Genomic DNA, 23,571 nt, shown 5'->3' with positions numbered 1-23,571 from the left:
TTGGAAGACTCGAAAAATCATTTTAGTATGATTAGAATAAAAATCAGGTTGTGTAGAATTATTGTGGAAGTATAATGAGGGAGTAGTAGCTTGACTTGAAATTTTCCTACCTCAGCCTCCCAAATGCTAAGATTACAGACATGTGCTATCATGCCCAGCAGAATTTTTAAAAACTTACTTATGTATGTATATATTTGCAGAGCTGGGGATTGAACACAGGGCTTCTGAGCTATATCCCAGCCTTTTCTTTTGAGAACAGAAAGACTTAGATACTGTAGAAGATTAATTGGAGGGGCTGGGGATTTAGCTCAGCAGCATAAGCACCTGCCTTGCAAGCAGGCAGTCGTGAGTTCGATCCCCGGTACTGATAAAAATGAAAAAGACAAAAAAAAAAAAAGATTAATTGGATAAGGAGGTCACACTGAAGCCAATTTTGTATTTATTTATTTATTTATTTACCTCACCGTGTAGCGCAAGCTGGCTTTGAATGCATAGCAATCCTCTTGCCTCAGTCTCTCCAGAGCTGGGATTATAAGCATGTACCACCAGCTGAAGCCATTTTTAGTTTTTAGTTTTTAAATATCTGAAATATTTGACATTCATTATTCCAAGGTTTTGAGGAAGAATGACACTTTTGCTTAGTGTTTCAGAATGATTCATTTACCAGTAATGTTCCAAATGCTTAGGAAAGAAGAAAGAGACTGGAAGGAAGAAAGCTGATTAAGTAGTAAGGTAATCAGTGCCCAAATTAGATTCTTTGTGATAGTGGATAAGTGGGAAAGATACTGTGGGAAAAGTCTAGGTAATGCGTATAACTGGGAAAAGCTAAAATATAATGGATAGATAAGAGAATAATGGACTTATAAACAGGCAATTTAAGTTAGAGACAATATGCTAGAAGATAATGTATAACTAGAATTAAAAGAAAGACCAAGCCAGAATTCTTGAAATTATGTTGTTTGAAGTTGATAGTTGAAGAAAAGTAGAAGCTACATACTTTATCTTTGGGAACATTCATAGCTAGGAGATAAAAGCTAACACAATTCAGTAAAGGAGACAGAAGATGGATAAAGGAATCAGCTATATTATGTGATTACATAGACTCAAGGAGCTGTTAGAAATTCAGAACTAGAGTAGTCAACGCAGAAAGCTTCAGAAACACTTGTGACACAAGTGTCACAAAGCTTCAGACTACTTGTTTTTATTCTGTGACCACTGAATGTATTTTAGTGAGATTGAGTGAGAAATAAATTAACTGATTGATGACGAATAAGAGAACTATATGTGTTACTGTATGTCTTAGGGTAGATTTTTCTTTCTGTCTTTTTTTTCTTGGTTTTTGAGACAGTTGTCTCCCAGTGTGGTTCAAGCTGGCCTTAAGTCATTATATAGGCCAAGCTGGCCTGAGACTTGCAGTGAACTTTATTGCCTCTCCCTGTCAAGAGCTAGAATTATAGGCATGTGCCACCGTGCCCTGCAGATTATTATTTTAAAGCTACTTGTACACATACATAGAGCAGGAACTTCATTCCTTTCAACACAATAAATCTGTTGCCCCATTAAAATCTGAATGTTTGGCCTCGAGATTTTTAGTAATCAGTTTTACCCTTTTCTCTAAAGGAGCTTGGTTTAATCATTTCTTCTGAGTAGTCTGTTTTCTGGTAGCGTCTTCTGCACTAAGTCGCTGAGTTGCCAGGCTGGGGCTAGAACTTGCAGTCTTTTTGCCTCAGCTTCTCAGAGTGCTGGAATTGCAGGTGTACACCAGAACACTTAGCTCATGTTCTTTTTTTTGTTTGGGTGTTCTCTCACATATACCTTCTGACCCCTTCCACTAGCAAGGTAAACTCACCAGAGCTGTGTTTCAGATAGCACCGCCCAGGTTGGTAAACTGGCATGCTGGGACTTTGTCATTGATAATCTTTAGTGGGCAGAGTCAAATTGTGAATAGCTCAAGTACATGCCACCTTCTCAGTTTAGAGGACTCTTAACCTAATTTTATGGCTGGATACTCCTGAGCCCTGTTGGATTTAGGTATTCTCTATATTCTTGCAGTACTTTGTGTAGTTTTACTTTCCTAAAATTCTAAGGGTAGGCACTCTTTGACTTCAATTATGTTTGTCACGTTTCATGTCTTGAGCAGATGAGAACCTAGGTGTTTATCAAACTATTCTTGAAGCTTTTTCGTTAGCCAAAATAGTCAGAGATAATTAGTGGAAGAATGTCTCTAAGCACTTAAATACATTTCATGTTTTCTTCCAGCATGCTTACAAGTTTGCATTTGCAATTAGTTTCTTAATCTTGAGGGAGTTAGAGAAAAAGAGAGATATGAATTAAAGCACTTTATTTCTTTGTTCATAAAGCTGATTGTCCCCATAGTATTTAATGAGCAATTCATTTCCATAGTGATGTGAGATGCCTTTTAAAATATATCTGATACTAAATCATTTTTCTTACTTTCTCATCACTGAAACAATACCCAGCACACATAACTTTAGGGAGAAGAGATTTACTTCAGCTCTTGTTTCAGTGTATAGTTAGTTCCAAGGCAGGATGGCATGGCAAAGCTGTTCATATGGCAGCAAGGAAGCAAGAGAATGAATGAAAGCGCTGAGACAAGATACATACCTTTTTGGTCTTCCCCATAGTGACCCACCTCCTCCAGTCAGCCCTTACCTTTTAACAGCAAGTCAACTATGATTCCCTCATCATTTAGTCACCTCTCCAAACCCCTACCTCTAATTATTGCACAATGCTTTGAAAGGACCTCAGTGTATCAACCACAGCATTGTGACCCTGGCTCCCAACCTGCAAAAGACTCATATGCATCTCTTTATGCTAAAGGCATTAAGTGGAGGGCCAGAGGTTTAGCATAGCAGCCTAGTGCCTGCTGGCAAGTGTGAGGTCCTGAGTTCAGTTCTGGTACCCTACCCATCCCTCAAGAAAGGCATTAGGTCCATCATGAGTCACCAGAGTTTTCCAGTTGGAGCACTGCTGAAAAATCCAAGTCCATAGTCTTCTCTGAGACTTAAGGTAAGCTCTTGAGCTATGAGCCCCTATAAATATCAAAAAGAAGTTAAAGCACTGCCTATGTACTGTGGCATGGGGTGAACATTCCAAAAGTGAGAAATAGGAGGATAGAAACCAGTGCAACCAAAGCAAGACCAAAGCCCAGGAGGATAAACATTAAATCCTGTTTCTCTGGGTCTGGCATCTGGGGTGAGCTGTGGTGAGATGCGAACTCCAAAAGTCTTGGATGATTCCACCGCTGTAGCATTGTTGGGATTGTAGTCCTTATTCCTTCTCTCTTGCATGGGCTTTGCTCACTCCTTGTGCCTTTCCTCAGTTGTTCCACATTCCTGGCTTCTCCAACTTTCTGGCATCATCACTGCATTTTTGGTTAACTTTCATAGCATCACATACTCCCTCTCGGGCAACATTGCCTGACCTCAGGCCTTCATCTGAAATCTGGGTAGACAGATACCTTGCTGATCCCAGATTGTTGTATTCTGCATGCTTATAAAACCAGCACCAGGTAGATAAAGCCAAGGTCTGCTTGAGCTGTAACCAGACCTGTTGTCATGGCTCCAGAAGCCCTGAGAGTGCCTGGAGGGCTGAGTTGTGTGAACCAAATCCTGAGGAGTCAGTGTCCTAAAACAATGCTGTTTTTGAGTAGTGTGCCTTGGAACTCTCTTCTCAGAGAAATTTCAAGCAGTATGAAGGGTGGGGTCTTGTTAGTCCCTATGGTGTCTGAAGCTGTCTTTTTCTATTGTCCTGTTGTAAAGTATAGTATTTGGCTTTTACTTTGTTTGTTTTGTTGGTATTTTTTGAGGTTGAGTCTCTATGTAGTTGAGACTGGATTTAAAATCCTAGTGTGGCCTAGAATTTAAGGTGGTCCTCCGTCTGCCTTAAGCCTTCAGAGGGCTAGGATGACAGACATGGGCCACAATGCCTGGCGCTAAGTGCAGAACTTCTTTTCTGCCACCCACCTCAACTCCAAGGCACACGTTAGTAAAAGGGCTTTCTTTCTGGCCAACCTGGAAACTTTTTAAATCTGCCTTTTGCTCCTGGCTTTCAGTATAAACCTGGCAGTAAGCAATGTACATGCCACAGACTGAGTATTAGGCTGCCTTGAAATTTCCTCCACCAGATTAGTCCATTACCCTTAATCTCAGTCCCCTGCAAAGTCTCAGGACATGAGCAAAATGTAGACATACTTTTTTTGCCAGAGTATCACACACATGGCCTGGAGTCAAACTCCCCAGGGAGGTTTTCCCAACTGAAACTTCCTGAACCTGGTCTTCACTATCTCCCTTTTTATAGGCATTGTGGTTTTCTGATCTCCAACCAGAAGCTCCTATCAAACTGTGCTTTTAGTGTCATAGGACTGCTGCTACATCAGGAATGTTAACCTTTCCAAATTCCTCCTGCAAACCAGTTCCAAAGACTTCTGAACCACGTGGTCAGATAGTCACAGCAGTGACTACTTCACTGAAAATCTGTCTTAGCTACTATCTTGTCACTGAAACATAATACTCAGCATTCACAATTTAAAGGAAGAAAGGTTTATTTTGGCTCACGGTGTGTAGAAGTTTCTGTCAGTTGTTCATTGTCTCCAAGGCAGAACAGTGTGGTAGAGGGGGAAGGAGGAGGAGAAGCTGCTCATGTCATCATTGTGGGAAAGCAAAGAAAATCAAGGCAGGACCTGAGACTACCCTTCTGGGTCATGATTCACCTATTCCAACCAGATCCTGCCTCTTAACGGCAAATTGACTATAATAATGCCCCCATAATTCAGTCACCTCCCAAAAGCCCCACCTATGATTACATGAGACTTAGGGGCTATCTAGATATAAACTGTAATGTACAGTTACTCATTCATGTGTGCAGATATGGTCTCATATGTTTCCCAGGCTGACCTTGAACTCCTGTGTCCAAGCAGTCCTCTTGCCTCAGCTTCCCCCTAGCTGGAATGACACACTCAGCTTATAAATTCATACACACACACACACACACACACATTTGAGTTGTTTGAATTACAGTAGTCCCTCTTTATCCACAGGGGTATGTTCCAAGATGTTTCAAGGATTTCTGAAACTGTAAATATTATCAAACCCTATATTTTTCCTATCCATACATACCTGTGATGAAGTTTAATTTATAAATTAGGCCTAGTTAAAAAATCAGCACCAGTAATTAATAGTAAAAAAATTGTAGCAATATGCCATACTAAAAGTTATTTCAAACTTGAGAATTGTCTCTGGAATTTTCCATTTAACATTTTCAGACCTTTGTTGACTGCACATAACTGAGACTATTGAAACCATGGATAAGAGAGAACTTCAATATTTACTGTAATGCTTATGCTTTTAGGCTAAATACTTAGATTGGGAGGATATTATGGCAGGCAGTTTTCACATTTTGATTTTGTTTGCAAGCCTTTTTAAAATTTTCTAACAAAAGCAATAGTTTGACAAAGGTTTTGTTATGTAATTCTTATTTAATTTGGTAACAGTGTTTAGTAACACTATCTGAAACAACCAAAAAATAGGGAAAAAAATTAAACTGGGCATCAGGTGATAAAAGACAATGATCTTGAAAGATAAGAAACAAATGAGGTGAATGAGGTGAATTGTCTTGAAAGTTTTCAAGCCATGAGACAGGAAAGAAACTCCAGACAGGCTAGTGGATATTCCTGAGTTGAAGGAGATAACTGACCACCAAAGTGGCTAGAGCGCACAGAACAGGTTTCTGGAAAGAGGATGCAGAAAGACAACTCTGAAAAGGTTCAGAGGTCATGTTCAAGTATCCAGATGAATACTGATCAAGATGTACATAAGAAACAGATAAAGGGCCAGAAACAATCTCCTGAAAGGAGAGATTTAAGAGGACCTGTCATTCCCAGAGTTTGCTTTAGTGCCTGTTCTTACCAGCCAGATTATAAAATACCTTGTTGGTAGGATATTAGAAACACTTGTATTATAGTTTTGATGAAAACTGTAAACTAATATTCAGTAGCTCACCAAGTCCAGGCACAAAAAATAGGAAAACTATACTAAAGGGCATAGCAATCAAATTCCTTAGTTGCTCAATTGAGAAACAAATGTTATACTAATCCAGAGGAGGAAATAAATAGACCTTTCATACAAAGGAATAGAGAAAAGGATAATAGCATAGTTGGATGGGATGGTACACACTTGTAATCCCAGCACCAGGAGATTGAGGGAGGAGGATTGGGAATTCCAGGACAGGCTCAATTGCATGGTGAGTTCAAGGCCAGCCTGGACTACATAGTAAGACTATCTCAAAAAATAAAAGGATGATAGCTGATGTTTTAAAAAATATAGCACATTGGCTTCAGGACTTGTAAAGCTACTGTATCAAAATGGTGTTGTAGTTACAAAAGAAAAATAGATGAATGGAACAAATAGAACATGACTTGGCCCATCTCATATTCATGAAGTATTAGAAAATAGCCACCCCCTCGTGTTTGTTTTTGCCTGCTTTTGTGTCACGGTAGTATGTTGGTAATTCCAACGGAGGCCTGTCCCCACAAAGCCTGAAATAATTGCATTTTACACAGAAATGTACTCACTCCTGGAATTAAGAGTGGTAAAATAAAGCTTAATATGTGGACATCTGTTTTTGATAAGGTATAGAGGCAGTGTACTTCAGAAGAATAGTATTTCTTAGTATCATCTTGTTTTGAAGTCTCATCTAGCTTTTGTTCTTCTGTCTCCAATGGTGTAAATAGGTTGTATCTTATTGGATTTTATTATGTACGATAGTATAAGCAAAAACCTTTTAAAGACAAGGAGATTATACAGAAAGCATTGTTCATTTTCTGTTAGTCGATTCTAAATACTCTGTAATGCTGTCATTCTCTTAAATGGTTTTACATTGTTTTGATATACTTAATGCTACAGTATACGAAGTTGTACTCAAGGACTTCAAGGAAAGAGTCAATATGATAACTACTTTTAGGTCGGAATTATCTGGTGGTGAAACACTATTCTGCTTAAATGGTTATGTTTTGATCTGCGCTGTTTTGCTGTTATGCCCTCTTTTATCTCAATCTCCACTCCATTATTTACTTTTTTATTTTTTTATCCGTTTAATTAAAGGGAAAAAAATAGCAGGATATATTATAGTAACCCACTTTGACTTTCTATTATCTCGATTTGAAGCCCTGTATTACTCTCACCATCTTGTTTTTGTCTGATGTTCCCCTATTCTGTTTTGCTGGATAGTATCAGGTTCGAAAGTTTAGGCATCAGCTGTGAAGATAATGAGATTCATTATAACGCCCATTCTCGTTGACTTTTATCTACTTTTGAAGACCTACAATGTCTCCAATGGTTTGGTTTTGTCGGTTTTGTTCTTTACTGTTTTGTTCAATTGTATTATAACTAATGATATAGGCAATTCTATTAGAGATAGCGGGAGGCATTATGGTAACCATTGTTGATCACCTTGTATTATGTTTTTACATTATCTATTATGTCCACCCTTTTGACTTGACCGATTCTGTTCTGTTATGTCACATTTGGTTTTACTCTCTTCCAAAAAAGCAATAAGAACCGTGGGAGCAATGAAACCCAAAATGTGTAATAGTCATTGTACAAAAGAGAGGAAAAGAAAGTGCTCTAAACTATATAACTGCATGTGTATTTAAGTGTATAAGATAGAAAATGATATCACAGAGTTTTATTGGATCATTGAACAGAACTGTTTGCAGTATCATGGTTGGAATGTCCACTCTACAAGCTTTAATTTTGTGACTTGAACAATTAATTCTAAGATGGCAATATGTAATCCATTAACTAGTGATTTCCTACTGTTCATTTTTTTTCCTCTGTAAATCTGTATAACTTGTACCATTTCACTGTTTTTTTTTTCTTCTTTTCTCCTTAAATAAAATAAAATAAAATTAAATTAAAAAATAAAAAAAAAAGAAGAATAGTATTTCCAAAACATAGTGCTGATGCAATTGGTAATTTGTATATGCAAAATGAACTTGAATTCCTACTTCATACCATATATAAATAATAATTTGAAAATTATTTGAAGATAATTTGGAAAATGATTTGGAAAAATAAGAATTAAAGCTATGCAATTGGTTAAGTAGAAAAGTTTTATGACGTAGGCCAAAGATTTCTTAGATATAATGCCAGAAGCACAATTGATGGTCTTCAAAAAACAATGTTAAGGCAATGAAGAGCTACCATGCCTGTAGTGCCAGCACTGTAGGAGGCTGAGACAGTACTGCAGGTTCAAGCCCAGGCTAGGCAATTTAGCAATTTAGTGAGACCCTGTTGTTAAATAAAAAAGGGATGGGGATGTAGATCAGTGTGAAAGTACTGAGTTTAATCCAAACTACCATACACACGTACTATTGAAGAGATAAGCCTTAGATTGGGAGGATATTATGGCTGAATCAGTTTCCTAATAAAGGGCTTACATCCCGAAAATACTTTAAATCATTAAAAATTTAATAGTGGGAAAACAAGAAACTCAAATTAAAAGATAACCAAATATTTGCCCAGACTTATTGCCAAAGAGATCATATAACTAAACTAAAGGTACACTTCCCAACTGGGAGTGATGGTACACACCTGTAATCCCAGCACTAGGGAGGCTAAGTCAGGAGGACTACACAGAAATTTAGGGGCCAGCCTGAGCTGCAAAGTGAGACTCAGTCTCAAAAATAAAAAATAAAAAATGGACACGTACCAAAGGACCTAGACATTCATACAAAGACCTAGCATTAAATTATATTATACTCATGTACTCCTATGTCATGTACATATTCAGAAAAAAGCACCTTTTCATCCAGATATATCAAATGCTGACTATACTAAGTATGATTGTAGATGCAAGGAATATAATGAAACAAAACAGACAAAATTTCTGCATCATTTGCTTATGTTCTGTTTTGGTAATACAAACAGTGTATTAGTTTCCAATGACTGCTTTAACAAAGTACCATAAACTGGCTAACCCAAAACAACAGAAATTTATTCCCTCCAGGAAGGCTAGAAGAAAGAATCTTTCATGGTCTCTTCCTAGTTTTGTGGTAATAGCCAGAAGTCCTTAAGATTCTTTAGCTTGCAGCTGTACTGCTCCAATCTGCCTCTTTTGTCACATGCCCCGTTGGTGGATTTGTTCTTATTAGGGCATACTGTACTAAGGGCTCTAATTTGTGAGCCCCAAGGGTATTTTATCTGTGATGGCCCTGTTTCTAAGTTGGATCACATTTTAGGGTGTTGGGAGTTAAGATTTTAATATATCATGGGATGGAGGTTCAATTCAATGTATAACAAAAGAAAACTAAGTGAATAGTAACAGAGGTTAGCAAACCAACCTGTGTACCAACTCCAGCTTGCAGTCTATTTGAATAAGTTAACAGACCTTTCCATTTGTTTGAATGTTTAATATTGAATATTGTCTCTGGCTGCTTTTGCACTTCAGTAGCAGAATTGACTAGTTGCAACAGAGAATTTACAACTGGCCCTTCATGTAAAATATTTGTCAGCCTACTAGAGATAATCTTAAGTACTACAGGGGAAAAACACAGGAAAGCAGAGGAGGTCAGCAATGTAGAGCAGCTCAGGAAGAGCTGCACGAGAAAGGGAAATTGAGCAAAGTACGCAAGGATTAATCTGTGTGTTTACTTGTATGTCCAGTGTGTAATGTTAAGTGAAAAAAGCTAGTAACAGAACACTTACATTTTTGTCATCGTATCTTTGTAAAGTATTATTTAAACAAGATAGAATATATGCACAGAACATTTTGCAAGAGTATCCCCTTAACACCAACATGCCCATAGACAGTAGTTATCTCTAGGTGAGATTATAGGGAACTTTCACTTGATGTGAGATTTTCACATGACAGATTTTCTTGAAGATTTAAAAATAGTCACAAATTCAGTTCCTTCTGTTATTAAATTATATTAAAGTCTTATTGTACAGGAAAAAATATTAGAGGATTCAAATCTTTCATTTATTTATTTATTTTGGTACTGAGAATCAGACTCACAACCTTATACTTGCTAGGCAAGAGCTGTGCCATTGAGCTATATCACCAGTGAGGATTCAGTTCTTAAGTTTTAAGTTACTATACTTCAAAAAGGAGCCAAAGTTACCTTATGCTGGAGTATAACCTATGACTGAGCAAATCTTAAAATTTTTATATCTATGTGCATAGAATAGTTTGATAGTTGAAGAATTAGCAGCTTTAACACATTGCTAGTAGAAGATAGAAGGTATGATTCTGTTAAAATACTGCTTTTATTACATTTAACAGAATGTCCCTTGATAGCATTACATAGACATTGGGGAAATAGAATTAGGCATAGCTAAATCTTAGTATTTGCAAGCGTGGTATCAAAGCATAATCCTAGGTGACTGTGGTTCTAGCTATTGAGGCTGAAACAGGAGGATCACTTGAGCCTAGTAGTTTGTTGCCAGCTTGGGCAACATAGTGAAAAAAACCCTATCTGAAAACCACAAAGTCACCTTAGAACAAGGCTGTCTGAATAATCTAACCAACTGTTTATGGAATTGTTGTATTCTTAAGTTCAGGAGATCTCTAAAACAGTATACTTTGTGCAAATCCGAAAGTCTGATATTAGGGATTTTAAAGGTAGATATATAAAATATTATTAAAAGTCAGCTTTTTGAACAAGGCTTTTATGTCTTTAGAGCAAGACCCAATCAAAAGAACATGACATTTGGAGATAAAAAACTGAGTTTCAAATCCCTGCTGCATTACTTACTAATACTATGATTTGGGTAAGTACCTTGTGTGAATTTTTTCTCTTTTATGAAAATAATTTCTGCCCTGTCTACCTGCTTCTTCTCTAGGATATTAGAGAACCAAGTGAAATAATTTACATAAATGTATTTTGTATGCATAAAGCAGTATCCAAGTATTGGTTATAATGAGTTCAAAATTGGTATTAGTGGGAGAAAAGAGAGGGTGGATTGTTGAGAATTTTGTAAATAATTTTTTTCATGATTGGTTAACTAAGTTTGGCCAACTTTTGCAAAAAAAAAAATTTTTTTTAAATTAGCAGTATAGCCGGGGATTTAGTTAAGTGGCATAAACGCCTGCCTGGCAAGCACAAGGTCATGAGTTCAATCCCTGGTACCAATAAATAAACAAGCAGTAAAAACTAACAGAATTTTCTTCCTGTTCTGATGCCTCAGCTTACTCACTAAACATGTTTACTTTCTTTTTTTTTCAGTTAGAATTCATATACTCTTCTACAAATATAGCAATAATCTTACTGTAATAATGAAAGTTATATTGATACTCTTCCTCATAATCAGTGTAAATCTCTGATGTATTTTTCATTCTTTTCTTGGGTTAAATTAAAAAGAAAATGGACATAAATTGAAAAATCACAATCATAAGCAGTAACAGTAATTTTAAGGGGTACAGCTGTTAAATATTTGTCAGCTTTCTCTGTACTGCCTTTTTTCCAACATGGGAAAGCCCATGGAAATAAGAGTGAACAACCATAACAGTTATCTTGTATTTGTTATTTTTAAAGTCATAAACTTTGATATTTTAACATTAATAGTAGCAAATTATGTGTGATATCTTATAACTCCTGTCAACACTGTTATGTTGTTCCACCATAACTGAGGACTGCTATAACAAGAATCACTCAGTTTTGAGATAAAACTTTCCTGTGACTGCTAGTCATGCTTTAAGTTTGCATAGAAAATTCTGTAAGAAATGAGAGAGTGGGCACTATTGAGTTTAAAATTGAGAGTCTATTGCCACTAGATTGAAAGGAAATGGAAAATAACAAAAAATAACAATTCTGTCCATTTTTAAAGAGAGAAGCTCCTATACTATGTTAACTTCAGGGCATATATTATTTTATGAAGGATCCTGTGTTCTGTATCTCTTAGCACATGTCTGTTACTTTTCTCTTGTTGGTGAGACAAAATACCCAACACCCAAAGTTAAGGGAGGACAGGTTTATTTAGCTCAGTTTGTGGAGGTTTCAGTCCATAACCATCTGGCTCCAAGGCAGAGTGGCACATGGCAGAGGGCAGCAGTTCATAGTGGCAGAAAACAGCGCAAGCAACAAAAGCAAAAAGGAAGGAACATGGAGAGAAGACTCTTTTATCCCTTGTATTGTGTATAGGCCACATTCACTTAATAGCATCGACTCCCATGAGCCCAGCATTGGACCATGAGTCGTTCACAGACTCCAGAAGCCCACCTCCATGACTGCATGTGGCTTTGGGGGGACATCCAGACTCAAACCATAACAGCACTAAACTATCAGATGCCTCAGATAGATGCTTTTTCCTCACATCTTAATGACAGTCTCAGAAACATTACTTTCTATTAATACGTGAAGCCCCTTTGCCTGTTTTACTTATGTCTCATGGCACTGTTCATTTAAAACTGACTGCTTTGAAGTAATCATAAATATTTTCATGGACTTTTTGTTTTTGAGTTTTGTCATAAGAATAGCACAGCAGCCAGGCACGGTGGCTCATGCCTGTAATTCCAGCACCTTGGGAATTTGAGGCAGGCAGATCACAAGAGCAAATCCAGACTGGACAACCTAGGTACTTAGGCCTGTCTCAAAATAAAAAGGGCTGAAGATACATGGCAGTGTGAAGGACTTAGTTTCAATCCCAAGGAATTGGAAATCTCTGAGACTTGTGAAGATACATGGTGAATATTCAGGAAAGCATGACATATTATACCCGTGTTCTCAGACACTGTATTTTCTTTGTTTTGATGAGCAGTTAAACAGCAGTAGATTCTTCTAGTGTAGGGCTGTTTGCTATTCCAATGCTGTATATGTTTTGTGTTTCTACCTTGCTGGCAGTCAAATCCAGGACCTCGCGCATATGCACATTCATGTTGGCCAGTGCTCTTCCATTGAGCTACATCTTGACTCCTCATATGAAGGTAAAGTTGGGGTGTAAGGAATGAAACAGGTAGAGGAAAATGATTCCTGTGGTTTAGGTCTTTTATAGATCTATTCCCAAGACAGTCTTAATGCTCATTATCAAATAATTTTATACAGGATGACTGCTATAGATTAGGAAGTATATAAAGTCAAGTTAGGATATGTATTTAATGAAGCACCAATCTAGAAGTTTTATTTAAGGAAAAAGTTTACAAAAGTTTTTTCTCTTGTTTGTTCCTTTTTGTGTGCTACTGAGTATTGAATCCAGGGTTTATCAGTCATGCCACATGTGGTCTACACATCTCCTCCACCTTTCCTAAATGTTTACTTTGATAAGAGACCTTGCTATGGTGCCCAGGTTGGCTCTGAACTTCTGATCCTCCTGCCTCAGCCTCCCAAGTAGGTAGGATACAAATGCATACCACTGTACCTGGCCATGTTAACTTTTTAAAATTTAAAATGTATGTATTTTTTGGCATAAATACTAAAGTCACATTGGTACCCCACTGAACGGGGATAATTGAGTATATGGTAGAGTAACCCATCCTTCATTTATTGTTGTCTTTTCTTTTTTTTGGTTTTTGTTTTCTTGCTATGTGTATGCTATGTTTGGGTATGCTATAATTTTTACCAACAGTAACACACTATTAGGAACTTGTAGATTATTACAGTTTTTTACTATTGCAAACAATGCTGCAGTGAAAAACTTTGTATATGTGTTATTTTGTTCATAACTATTAGGATAAAACAGCTAGAAGTAGAACCACGAAGTTCAAATGTATGTATTTTAGTTTTTACTGATATTGCAGTATACCTTCTCTGACTACACACTTTGGGTAGGTATATTTGTTTTCCTTTTAAAAGGAGGTCTGATTTTGAGTGTAGTTTTGAGTGTACAATTTGCTAGGAAGCCTGTTAAATATACAATGTAATCTGTGAATGTGTAATGGTGTCTTTATTTGCTTAGTCTCACAACAGTATTGATAACTTTTTCTGAGTTTTGTATTTTTGTATATTGGACTAGTTTTGATTTGTTTTTGTTTTTGATTTGATTTGTTTTGTTCAGTATTGTATATTGGACTAGTTTTGATTTGTTTTTGTTCACTTTCTTATTAAATATATCTTACATACTTAAAATCAGAACCTCTCAGTGTTTATGGCTCAGTGAGTTTTTAACATTGTCCAGGTCAAGTTATAGAACATGCCCAGGGCCTAGAATATACTCCCTCTGTCCTCTTCTCTCTAACAAACAAACAAACAAAAAACAAAAACAAAAAAATCTTGCTATTGTAACTTTTATCACCAAAGGTAATTTTGCTTATTTAATGAATTTCGCATGAAGGAAATCATGTAGAGTATACTTCAGTGTGTCTGGTTTCTTCTGTTACATTATGGGAGGTTCATTCATGTTTCATGTACTTGTAAGTTCTTATTCATTGCTCTGACTCAGTTACTTGAGTATGCCATTTTTTTCTAGTATTTATGGATATTTGGCTGTTTTCCTTTTCCACTTTTTAGTTTTTTGTGCTGAATTGGGGCCTACATGCATGCTAATCATGCGCTGTACTGTTGACTACATGTCTAGTTTGTAGCATACATTATTGTATATGACTTTTGAAAAAGTTAAACACTAATTTCTTTTGGCTGCGCAGTTTTTGTTCCATTATAATTGAGGTCTAACATAAATACATAAATTTACTTATTGTTCATGTTCAGTCTGATGGGAAACCCATGGGTCTCTTGCAGCTCTGTATGTCTCGTGACCAAATCCTGCAGTTTTCCCTAAACTCCTCTCAGTGGTATTGGAAGGTAGAAATGTTACCTCCGCAAATAAAAAGAACAGGTTTGCCTGTAGCCTCCAAAGATCAAGATAATGCCTTCCTCCAAAGTAAAGGGTGAAAATCCTTCCTGCTCCTTTTTATGATGCAGGTTGCTTAAACTCATCACTTAACAGAATACAGTCAGCACAAGAAAGTGCTGGTACTTTGCTGCTCCTGTTAAGAGTAATAGTCTTGTTTCTTTACTCACAAGTTTTATCTTTTGCCAGTAACCATGAAAAGTGGCATGTTAATTTATTAGCTAATAGGATAAAATCTCAGATCTTTGCAATTCTTTTTGTTGTTGTGTTATGTTGTTTTTTTGTTTTGATTTTTTGAGATAGTCTTGATCTAGAGTTCAGGCCAGCACTGAATTCACAGTATAGGCCAAGCTGACCTCTAGCCCATGGCAGTCCTCCCCGCCGCAGCCTCTCAGGTCCTCCCCCCAGCTGCCTTTGCTGTTCTTGACACAATTCAGTGAATATTAACAAATGTGTAAAGTTTACAATATCACCACAATCAGGTCAGAGTATTTCCATCACATTAAAAAGTTCTTTTGGGTTTTTTGTCTGTTTCAGCTCTAGGAAACCTGTAATCTCCTTTCTGTCCCTTTAGCTTTGCCATTTCTAAGATTTCTTGTAAAATAAAATACATAATACATAGCTTGGTGTGTCTGGCTTTTTGAGACAGCATTTCATTATGCAGTTCAGGCTGGCCTTAAACTCACTTTGTAGCCCAGGCTGGTCTCCAACTCACAACAGTCCTTCACCTTAGCCTCCTGAATGCTGGGATTACAGACTTGTGCCACCAAGCCCAGTTTATTGGTTGATATTTTTGATAAAAGCCATTCTGGAATGAGACAGAATCTCAGTGTTGTTTTAATTTGCGTCTCTCAAATGACCAGTGATGTTGAACATTTTTTCATGTATTTATTAGCCATTTGTCTTTGGTTACTTTTCTCTCCTTGCTGAGACAAAATACCAGACACCCAAAATTAAGGAAGAAAAGTTTTATTTAGCTCACGGTTTGTGGAGGTTTTTAGTTCATAATCAGCTGCCCATATGGCAGGGTGGCAATAGTTAAAGGGCATAAGATAGCAAAGTAACAAGAAAAAGTAGCAAGGGAACATTCCTCTTCTCGTATTGCAAGGAGGCTGCCACATACCCCACCCCAGGGCTAGTGCAGCAATCACAATATTTCCATGCCCTCTGCAGGGGGAGGATGTTTACAAAGTAAAGACCCTGGCTCCCTTCTGAGTTGCTTAGGTAAACTTCTAAATTTCTCAAGTTGACACAAAATGTATCAACCATGACAAGGTTCTATTCTTCATCTGAGAAGTATGTTGGATGCCCATTTTTGGATTGGGTCTTTAAATTTGAGGAGTCTGATTTTTTTCCAGTTTTTTGTATGTTCTAGATAAAGTCCTTTGCCTGAGGTACAACTGGCTATAATTTTTTCTCACTCTGTGGGTTATCTTTTCATAATGTTGGTGATTTCTTTTGTTATGCAAAAACTTTTTAATAAGCTAAGATCCCATTTATTGATTCTTTAAGAGTATTCACCTTGCAGTCTGAGTTTTGTTCATGAGGTCTTTGCCTATACATATGTCTTCAAGATTTCTACCTATTTTCCAGTAAATTTAGTGTTTTTGTTTTAACATTTAGATCTTTGATTTGTTTTGACTTCAGTTCAGTGCATGATGATAGACCTGGGTCTAGTTTTAGTTGTTGGCATGTGGAAAGCCAGTTTTTCCAGAACCATGTATCGAAGAGACTTTTTTCCAGTGAACTTTATGTCTCATTTTGAGTGAAGTATCTTTTTATATATTTTAATTACTTGTGTTTCCTTGTCAATAAACTCAAAATCTTTTCCCCATGTTTTCTATTAGGTGTTATAAGCTTTTAGTAAGTTGTAGGCATTCTTCATATATTAGGGCATATTTTTGGTAATGCAGTGAGTTACAAATGTATTCGCCAAGTGTTTTTTTTTTTTTTTTTTCTGGTCAAGTGTATTCTGATATTTTCAGCAGATGTTGCCAGGCAGAAATTTGTCTGTCTGAAGCTCTCAATCTCAGTTATTTATTAATGTATAGAAAGATTTTTTTTTTCGTCTTTTTCTTTTTTTATCGGTACCGGAGATTGAACTCACGACTGCCTGCTTGCAAGGCAGGCATTTGTGCTGCTGAGTTAAATCCCCAGCCCAGAAAGATTTTTTTAATGAAGTTTAAAGTACAAAATTTGTTTCCTATAAGATTCATATGGCCAAAAATTTAGTGGAAATTACAAGATATTCTGAAAACTCAATTGTTGCATTCTTGTAAGAATTTTGCCACCTTTTAGAAAACACAAGATTGTTTTTGGTTATGTGTAAGAGAAAAATATTAAAAATAATATTATGCATATCTGTTGCAGAAATATACTTCCAAGATGATGCTGAAGGTCTGGCTTGTGCAAGTTTTGGTTGTTTTCCTCATCACTGAATGTATAGGTAAGGCTCACTGAATACTTTGCAACTCCACAAATGAATTCATAGAATTTTGTAGACTTACATATTAAGCTATGTTTAATATAGTTATGCTCATTTTTCCTAGTGTCCTAACTCAGAGAATAAATATGACTTAAAATTATTTTAATAAATAAATAAAAATAAGCTTAATTTTTAAATATACTTTGACTTCTGAGTCATTCAGTAACTAAATTCTGTTTAATTATACTATAGTAGCATTAAGATGGGGAAAGGGAAAAAAGTTTTTTTAAATAAAAGAATAAGGAAAATCTGTTAGCTCTTAATATTTTTCTACTAGTTTCTAAAAAAGTATCCCTTAGCAGTATGGTTGTGTTAATAGAATGAAGAGATAACTAAAGCAATACTGTGCCAACTTGTAGATGCCCATCTAGTCGTCTCAGGCTCACAGTGAGATCAGTGCAGAAGTTACAAATACATATTTAGAAATTCTCAACAATTTGAGATCATGATAGCCAAACATATGATCAGTGGATTTAGCAAACAAAAAAGTATAAATCTGTGACAAATTCAAGGGATCTTCAATAACTCTGATCTAATCCTGAGCTTCCATCACAGTTTGAAAAACACTGCTTTAAATCAGCCCCACTGCATAAAATGTGATTTCTTTTTTCATGCTTTAAGAGACAGTCTGTTTGTTTGTTTGTATTATTGGGTTTTTGTTTTGTTTTTTGAGACAGGTTCTCACTATATAGTATAAGCTGGCCTTGAACTTACTGTGTCAATCCTTCTGCTTCAGCCTCCCAAGTGCTGGGACTATAGGTGTGTGCCACCATGCCTGGAACTAAGTGTTTATATTGAAATACTATATTATTTAGAATTTTTTTTTTTTTTTTTTTTTGTGGGGAGGATGCTCAGTACTGAGCCAAGGGACTCATGGGTATTGTCAGGCAAGCACTTTGCTACTGAACTATACCACTAGACAACCTTCCTTACTTTGTTTTTTTAATTATGGAGATTGAAATCATGCCTTCACTCTGAGCTACATTCATGGCCCTTTTTTAGATTTGTGACTAGGTCTAGCTAAATCACCATATTACTCAGGCTGGGTTCAAACTTGGGATCCTTCTACCTTTGTCACCCAAGATGCTGGCATTATAGACGTAGCCTACCATACCTAGCTATCTTTTTAGTAACCCAAGTTTTCATCTTACAGGTTTTTTTTGTTTTGTTTTTAGACAAGGTCTCATTATAGCCCAGGCTGAATTCAAACTTACAGCAGTGCTTTTGCCTCAGCTTCCTAAGTGCTCACCTTACAGGTGTGCACCACCACACTCCAACCCATTTAGTTCCAGAGTAGGCCTGTTTTCTCTTCTCACTGTTCAGCTTTTCAAGTATGGAAGGACTATTTTCCTATTTTGTAGACCCTTCTACCGAAACTAAACTTAGTTATTCTAACTAATCATTTTTTATAGCCTTTGACTTCTAATGTCTGCATTCTGATTGCCTGCCTGCCTGCCTGCCAACCATCCATCCATCCTTCCAGTTAGATTCTAGTGATTGAACCCTGATTGCCTTTCTGATGCTTTTCTTGGTTCCCTGTATATCACATTTAAAATATGATACAATCCCAGCTCTTTCTTTTAATAGGTGTTGTAGTTTGGCTAGTGATGTAAATTGTGCCTCAGTTTTCTTAGCTATAAAGGGGGGATGAGAATTCTTTCTTCTTGTGGTCATTGTGAAGATTAAGCGAATTAGTAACAACAGAACCTAGCTCACAGTAAGCATTATAAAAAAGTGTAATTCTTAAGGTTATTGAATAAAATTGTTACTGATTATTAAAATATTGTTACTAGGATTATTGAATAAAATATACTTTACAAAAAAGATAAATATACAAGAACTGGAAAGAGTAAAATAGCTCTGTTACTTTAATCTGAGCATCATTTTTATAAAGTAACAAGCTTCCTGGTATTTAGGATATAACAATTTCACTGGGCGTGGTGGTACATACCTGTAATCTCAGCACTCCAGAACTGAGGCAGAAAGATCACTGCCCATTCAAGGCCAGCCTGAGCTACAAAGGGACATCAAGGCCAGCCTAAACTGCATAGTGAAACCCTATTTCAAAAAGACCAAAAAAAAAAAAAGAAAGAAAGAGAGAAACAGATATGGCAGTTTTACATTAAGCCTAATGGTTAGTGAAAATTCTCAAGTTATTTCCATTGTTTTGAGCCAGTTCTAACTATATGTCAACCTAAATAAGAGGTGTTTCTTCTGTCATAAATTTCACTTTATTTACGTTAGATTTTTATTCTTACCATTAGATTTTAAATCTTACCGTTTTCATCCAGTGTTGTAATCTTTAATAGTCTTGTCTTCTACTAAATTGATAAGTGTACATCTCTGTCTTCTGCCAAGTTGTTGATTAGAATGTTGAAAATAACAGGACTGTGTTAGAGTTATGTATACTCTAAAACTTCACGGTTTAAAATGGTAGTAATTATTTCATGGGTTATATGAGTGAAAACAGGCGAAGAGCTGAACTCTTCTGTGTTTCCATGTATTTGTATGTCTGATATTGATATTGACTGAATGCTCAGGGCTTTGTGGGAGCCTTTGGCCAGAGTACCATATGTGACCTCTTCAGGTAGCCTTGGGTTCTCTATAATATATGGCTGCATTCCAAAAACGAATACTCAACAGAACCAGAGAGCTAGTCAGAGGCTGTAGTCTTTCAATAATCTAATTTTGGAAACTGTATAACACCCTGCATTGGAAAGGGCAGATATAAGCATTCACACAAATCTAAGACAGGAGCAGTATACTCCTATGTTTTTGTGGAAGGAATGTCACTGATACTGTAGGAAAAATGTGGGATCGGGTAAACATATGGGTGTGACTTTCTTTGAAGAATGCAGTCTACTTCAAGGAGTGAGAGCAGGCACATCAATATATTCTACTAAAAACTGCTCTTTCATTGACTTTTTAGATCATTTTTTATTATAAATACATTTATAATGTGAAAAATATATAATAAAAAATTATAATATGAAAAATAGCCATTTCATATAACAATATAGCCATTTCACTATAGCAATTTCATAATGTTCATTATAGTGTATCCTAATCTACACTTTTGTCCACATGAATATTCAAAATAAATTTATTAAATAATTAAAAGATTTTGTGAAACTTGATCATCTAGGTAACCCTAAAATGGGAATACTTTGGCCTGGGATACTTAATGATCCCATTTCACTTTGAAAACTGGAATATTTACCCACTTCTAGTATTTCTCTTACTCTGTGTGATTAAAAATTAATAGTATGAGTCTCTGATTATATTTTAAATTGTTTACTTTAGAAAAAGTGAAGCAGAAATGATTTTGTCAAGAAGTAAAGCAAAGTCTGGGAATTGTGTGATTGTTGTCGTGTCTCAGGGTGCTTTAGAGACCCTCCACCAGATAAAGCTCCATACTCAGAAGTCCAAAGTAATAGGATTTAAAGTAGACATGTATAAATAATGGCAAGGTGGTATAATAGAGCACATTTTATATTTTGAAACAAAGAAAAACACATTCCAACTCTGATCTTAATAAGATGTGTAACAGGTCCCAGGATTTCGTTTGACAGTGCTGAACAACATTAATCTCAAAGTCTGCTTTTCCTCCTTCTGGCTGACTTTGAAAGATCACAATAGGAAAATACAGTAATTATTTAATTTTTCAAGGTAGCTTTATTCTTTGTGTGTCTAGCTTGAGACCAAATTGAGAATTGAGTTTAGCTCATAACTGAAGTTGACTCTAATGTTGTCCAGCTTTCGTTGTCAGTAATATGAAAGGTTGAAATAAATGATTTCCCAGGTTTTTTTCAGTTCCATAAGCCGTGATACCTTTACTATTAATTGCAAGAGCCATTCATCCCTTGTCTTAGTTACTTTTCTCATTGCTGGGACAAAAAGTCCATTACCCACAAGTTAAAGGAGGAAAGATTTATTTTAGCTCACAGTTTGTAGAGGTTTTAGTCCATAGTCGGCTGTCTCCAAGGCAGGGTAGCATGGCAAAAGGACATGGCACAGGAAAAACAGTCCATGACAGGGCAGGCAAGAAGCAATGAGTCTTCCTTCTGTCATTTTTTATTCTATCCAAAGTAGGTAGGTCTTCATTCTTCATAAATCTGTCATCCACACCCAGAACTATGCTATACCAATCAGTGGACTAATCCAGTGTCACCACCATGATCCAGTTAACACACAGTCATAGACCAGACACTTAGCAAAAGCGTCACCTATGAGTGCATGAGACCTTGGGGGTAACATCCAGATATAAGCCATAACACCTCTAATAGAACCTTCTAGAGCCTATCAGTGTGACTACCATTTATTAGAGGTCTGCTGGGTACTAGGCATTTACAATGTTTTTTACACAACTACCTTTTAATCTCAAAAAGATCAATATAGCCAATTTCAAGTTTATTTTCCATACAAGAAAACTGAAACCAACAAAGTGGATAATACTCAAGAACTGATTGGCCAGCAGCATTGTTTGGGGAAATCTAGCTTAACTATGTGGACTCAGACTAGAGAAAGAGAATAAAATCATGCCAAATAGTTGGGACTTTTTGATAATTATTGTAAACCCAAATATCTAGTTTAGTCACCCACGTATTGTAATCTTCTTTATAGTTTTCCTCACAATCCAAAAGATTGTATTTATAATCTCATTGAGACATCATTGGAATCCTAGCAAGTTAATTTTAATCTACCACCACCAATGTAACCCATAGCAAGAATAAAAACACCAAGACATATTCCAAGTTAAGGGCAGCCAAGGGGTCCTGAGTCCAACCTTTGTCAGGATGTGTAGACAAAGGCCTGTATCTTAGGCCTTTCCAAGCATTTATTATCTTGTGAAGAAACGGGGGTGGCTCAGGGATGAGTGATAGTGAAGATGTTGGGAATTACTGAGTAACTTGAGCTGGCTGGCCAGGTGTAAGAATGGCATCTCTGATATTTTGTAGAGATAAAGATATGCAGAAGAATCAGTTTACATAACCCAATTAAGGTGGCAGTGGAATTGTTTTGGGGGCTATTCGTTTTGTTCAGTCCTGTATTGTAGAGAACACTATGCGAGGAAACAGGACTGTCTGATGGCTATAGACTTTACACGTTAGCACCTCCGCTAGCCTTATTTGTAATGTTCAGAGCCAATTAAAGAGAGAAGGAAATACCCTAGCCAGCCTTTTACATATCAGTATAAGGAAATGAGTCTCCAAGTAATCAAAGTCAGCAGTTGTTCTGAATTTAAAGGGAGTCACTGGTGTTGTCTCCCACAGATAATAATATGTAACTACTAAATAGTAAATGGCATAATCATTTAGAACCATAACTATGGTAATAGTTGTATAGGGCAAACTGGATGGATGGAAGTCCAGCTAAGAATGTGTGATGGTAATCAAAGTCAGCAATTGTTCTGGATTTAAAGGGAGTCACTGGTGTTGTCTCCCACAGATAAATAATATGTAACTACTAAATAGTAAATGGCATAATCATTTAGAACCATAACTATGGTAATAGTTGTATAGGGCAAACTGGATGGATGGAAATCCAGCTAAGAATGTGTGATGGCCTGAGCTTCTGCATTCCAAGTAGTACTAGAGACAAGAGGTTGATAAAAATACTAAGAATATAGAATCTAGAATAGATGATACTTCTGTAAGGTGTAATGCAAAAATCGTTCAGTCTACTGAGGCACCAGCAAATGCTGAGTTTCCAGCTAGTGGGGGACATACTGTTTATCCTGGGCTGCTCACGGTTTCAACTTTTCAGAAGTTGAGGGTGAGTGGGAATGGTAGAGGAGAAGTCAGAAGTTTGTAGCCTTGGATCATGGAAATGTGATATGTGGGCTCCAGTGAGTGTACTGTCATTAACTTGGTATTTGGTCTGTGTAACCGAATGAGAGTGGTGCTGTTAGCAGAGGTAGAGAAATAAGAATATGTTTAAAAAGAGAACGTAATGCATATAGTGTTAGAAATATTTACTTTGAAATACCTGTGGGGTGGAGCCAGTATTACCTTCATCTCAAGACCAGACAAGAAACAAAAAAGAGACTGGGTGTGGTGGCACATGACTGTAATCTCAACATTCAGGAGGCTGAAGCAGGAGGATTGCCTCATTTTGAGGCCAGCTACATAATAAGTTCAAGGCCAGCCCAAGTTACAAAGCAAGAGTCTGTCTCAATAATATAATATAATATATAATATAATAATAATAATAATAATTTATTATTATTCAATAATTCAGTCCTTTTTTTTGCAGGGTAGTGCTGGGGTTCAAACTCGGTCTCAC

At 36.5% G+C, this 23,571-nt stretch overlaps 1 protein-coding gene across 7 annotated transcripts in view; it reads left to right on the top strand.

Moving 5' to 3' along the window:
* Positions 1-23,571, top strand: part of Il6st (interleukin 6 cytokine family signal transducer) — a 60,517-nt gene that overhangs the window by 3,558 nt on the left and 33,388 nt on the right. For 4 of the 7 annotated variants that reach the window (XM_063258167.1, XM_063258165.1, XM_063258170.1 and 1 more), the window contains exon 2: positions 17,172-17,247. In XM_063258167.1, coding sequence (XP_063114237.1) covers positions 17,172-17,247 — 76 coding nt within the window. Of the gene's footprint in view, positions 1-10,700; positions 10,791-17,171; positions 17,248-23,571 lie in introns of all 7 variants that reach the window. The other 3 variants (XM_063258171.1, XM_063258169.1, XM_063258166.1) reach the window with 1 other exon arrangement.

Source organism: Cavia porcellus, unplaced genomic scaffold, assembly GCF_034190915.1.
Source record: "Cavia porcellus strain 051 isolate PalLab524CR breed Dunkin Hartley unplaced genomic scaffold, mCavPor4.1 scaffold_11, whole genome shotgun sequence".
In the NCBI taxonomy this organism is placed as follows: domain Eukaryota; kingdom Metazoa; phylum Chordata; class Mammalia; order Rodentia; family Caviidae; genus Cavia; species Cavia porcellus.
This window is presented reverse-complemented; position numbering and strand designations above follow the sequence as displayed.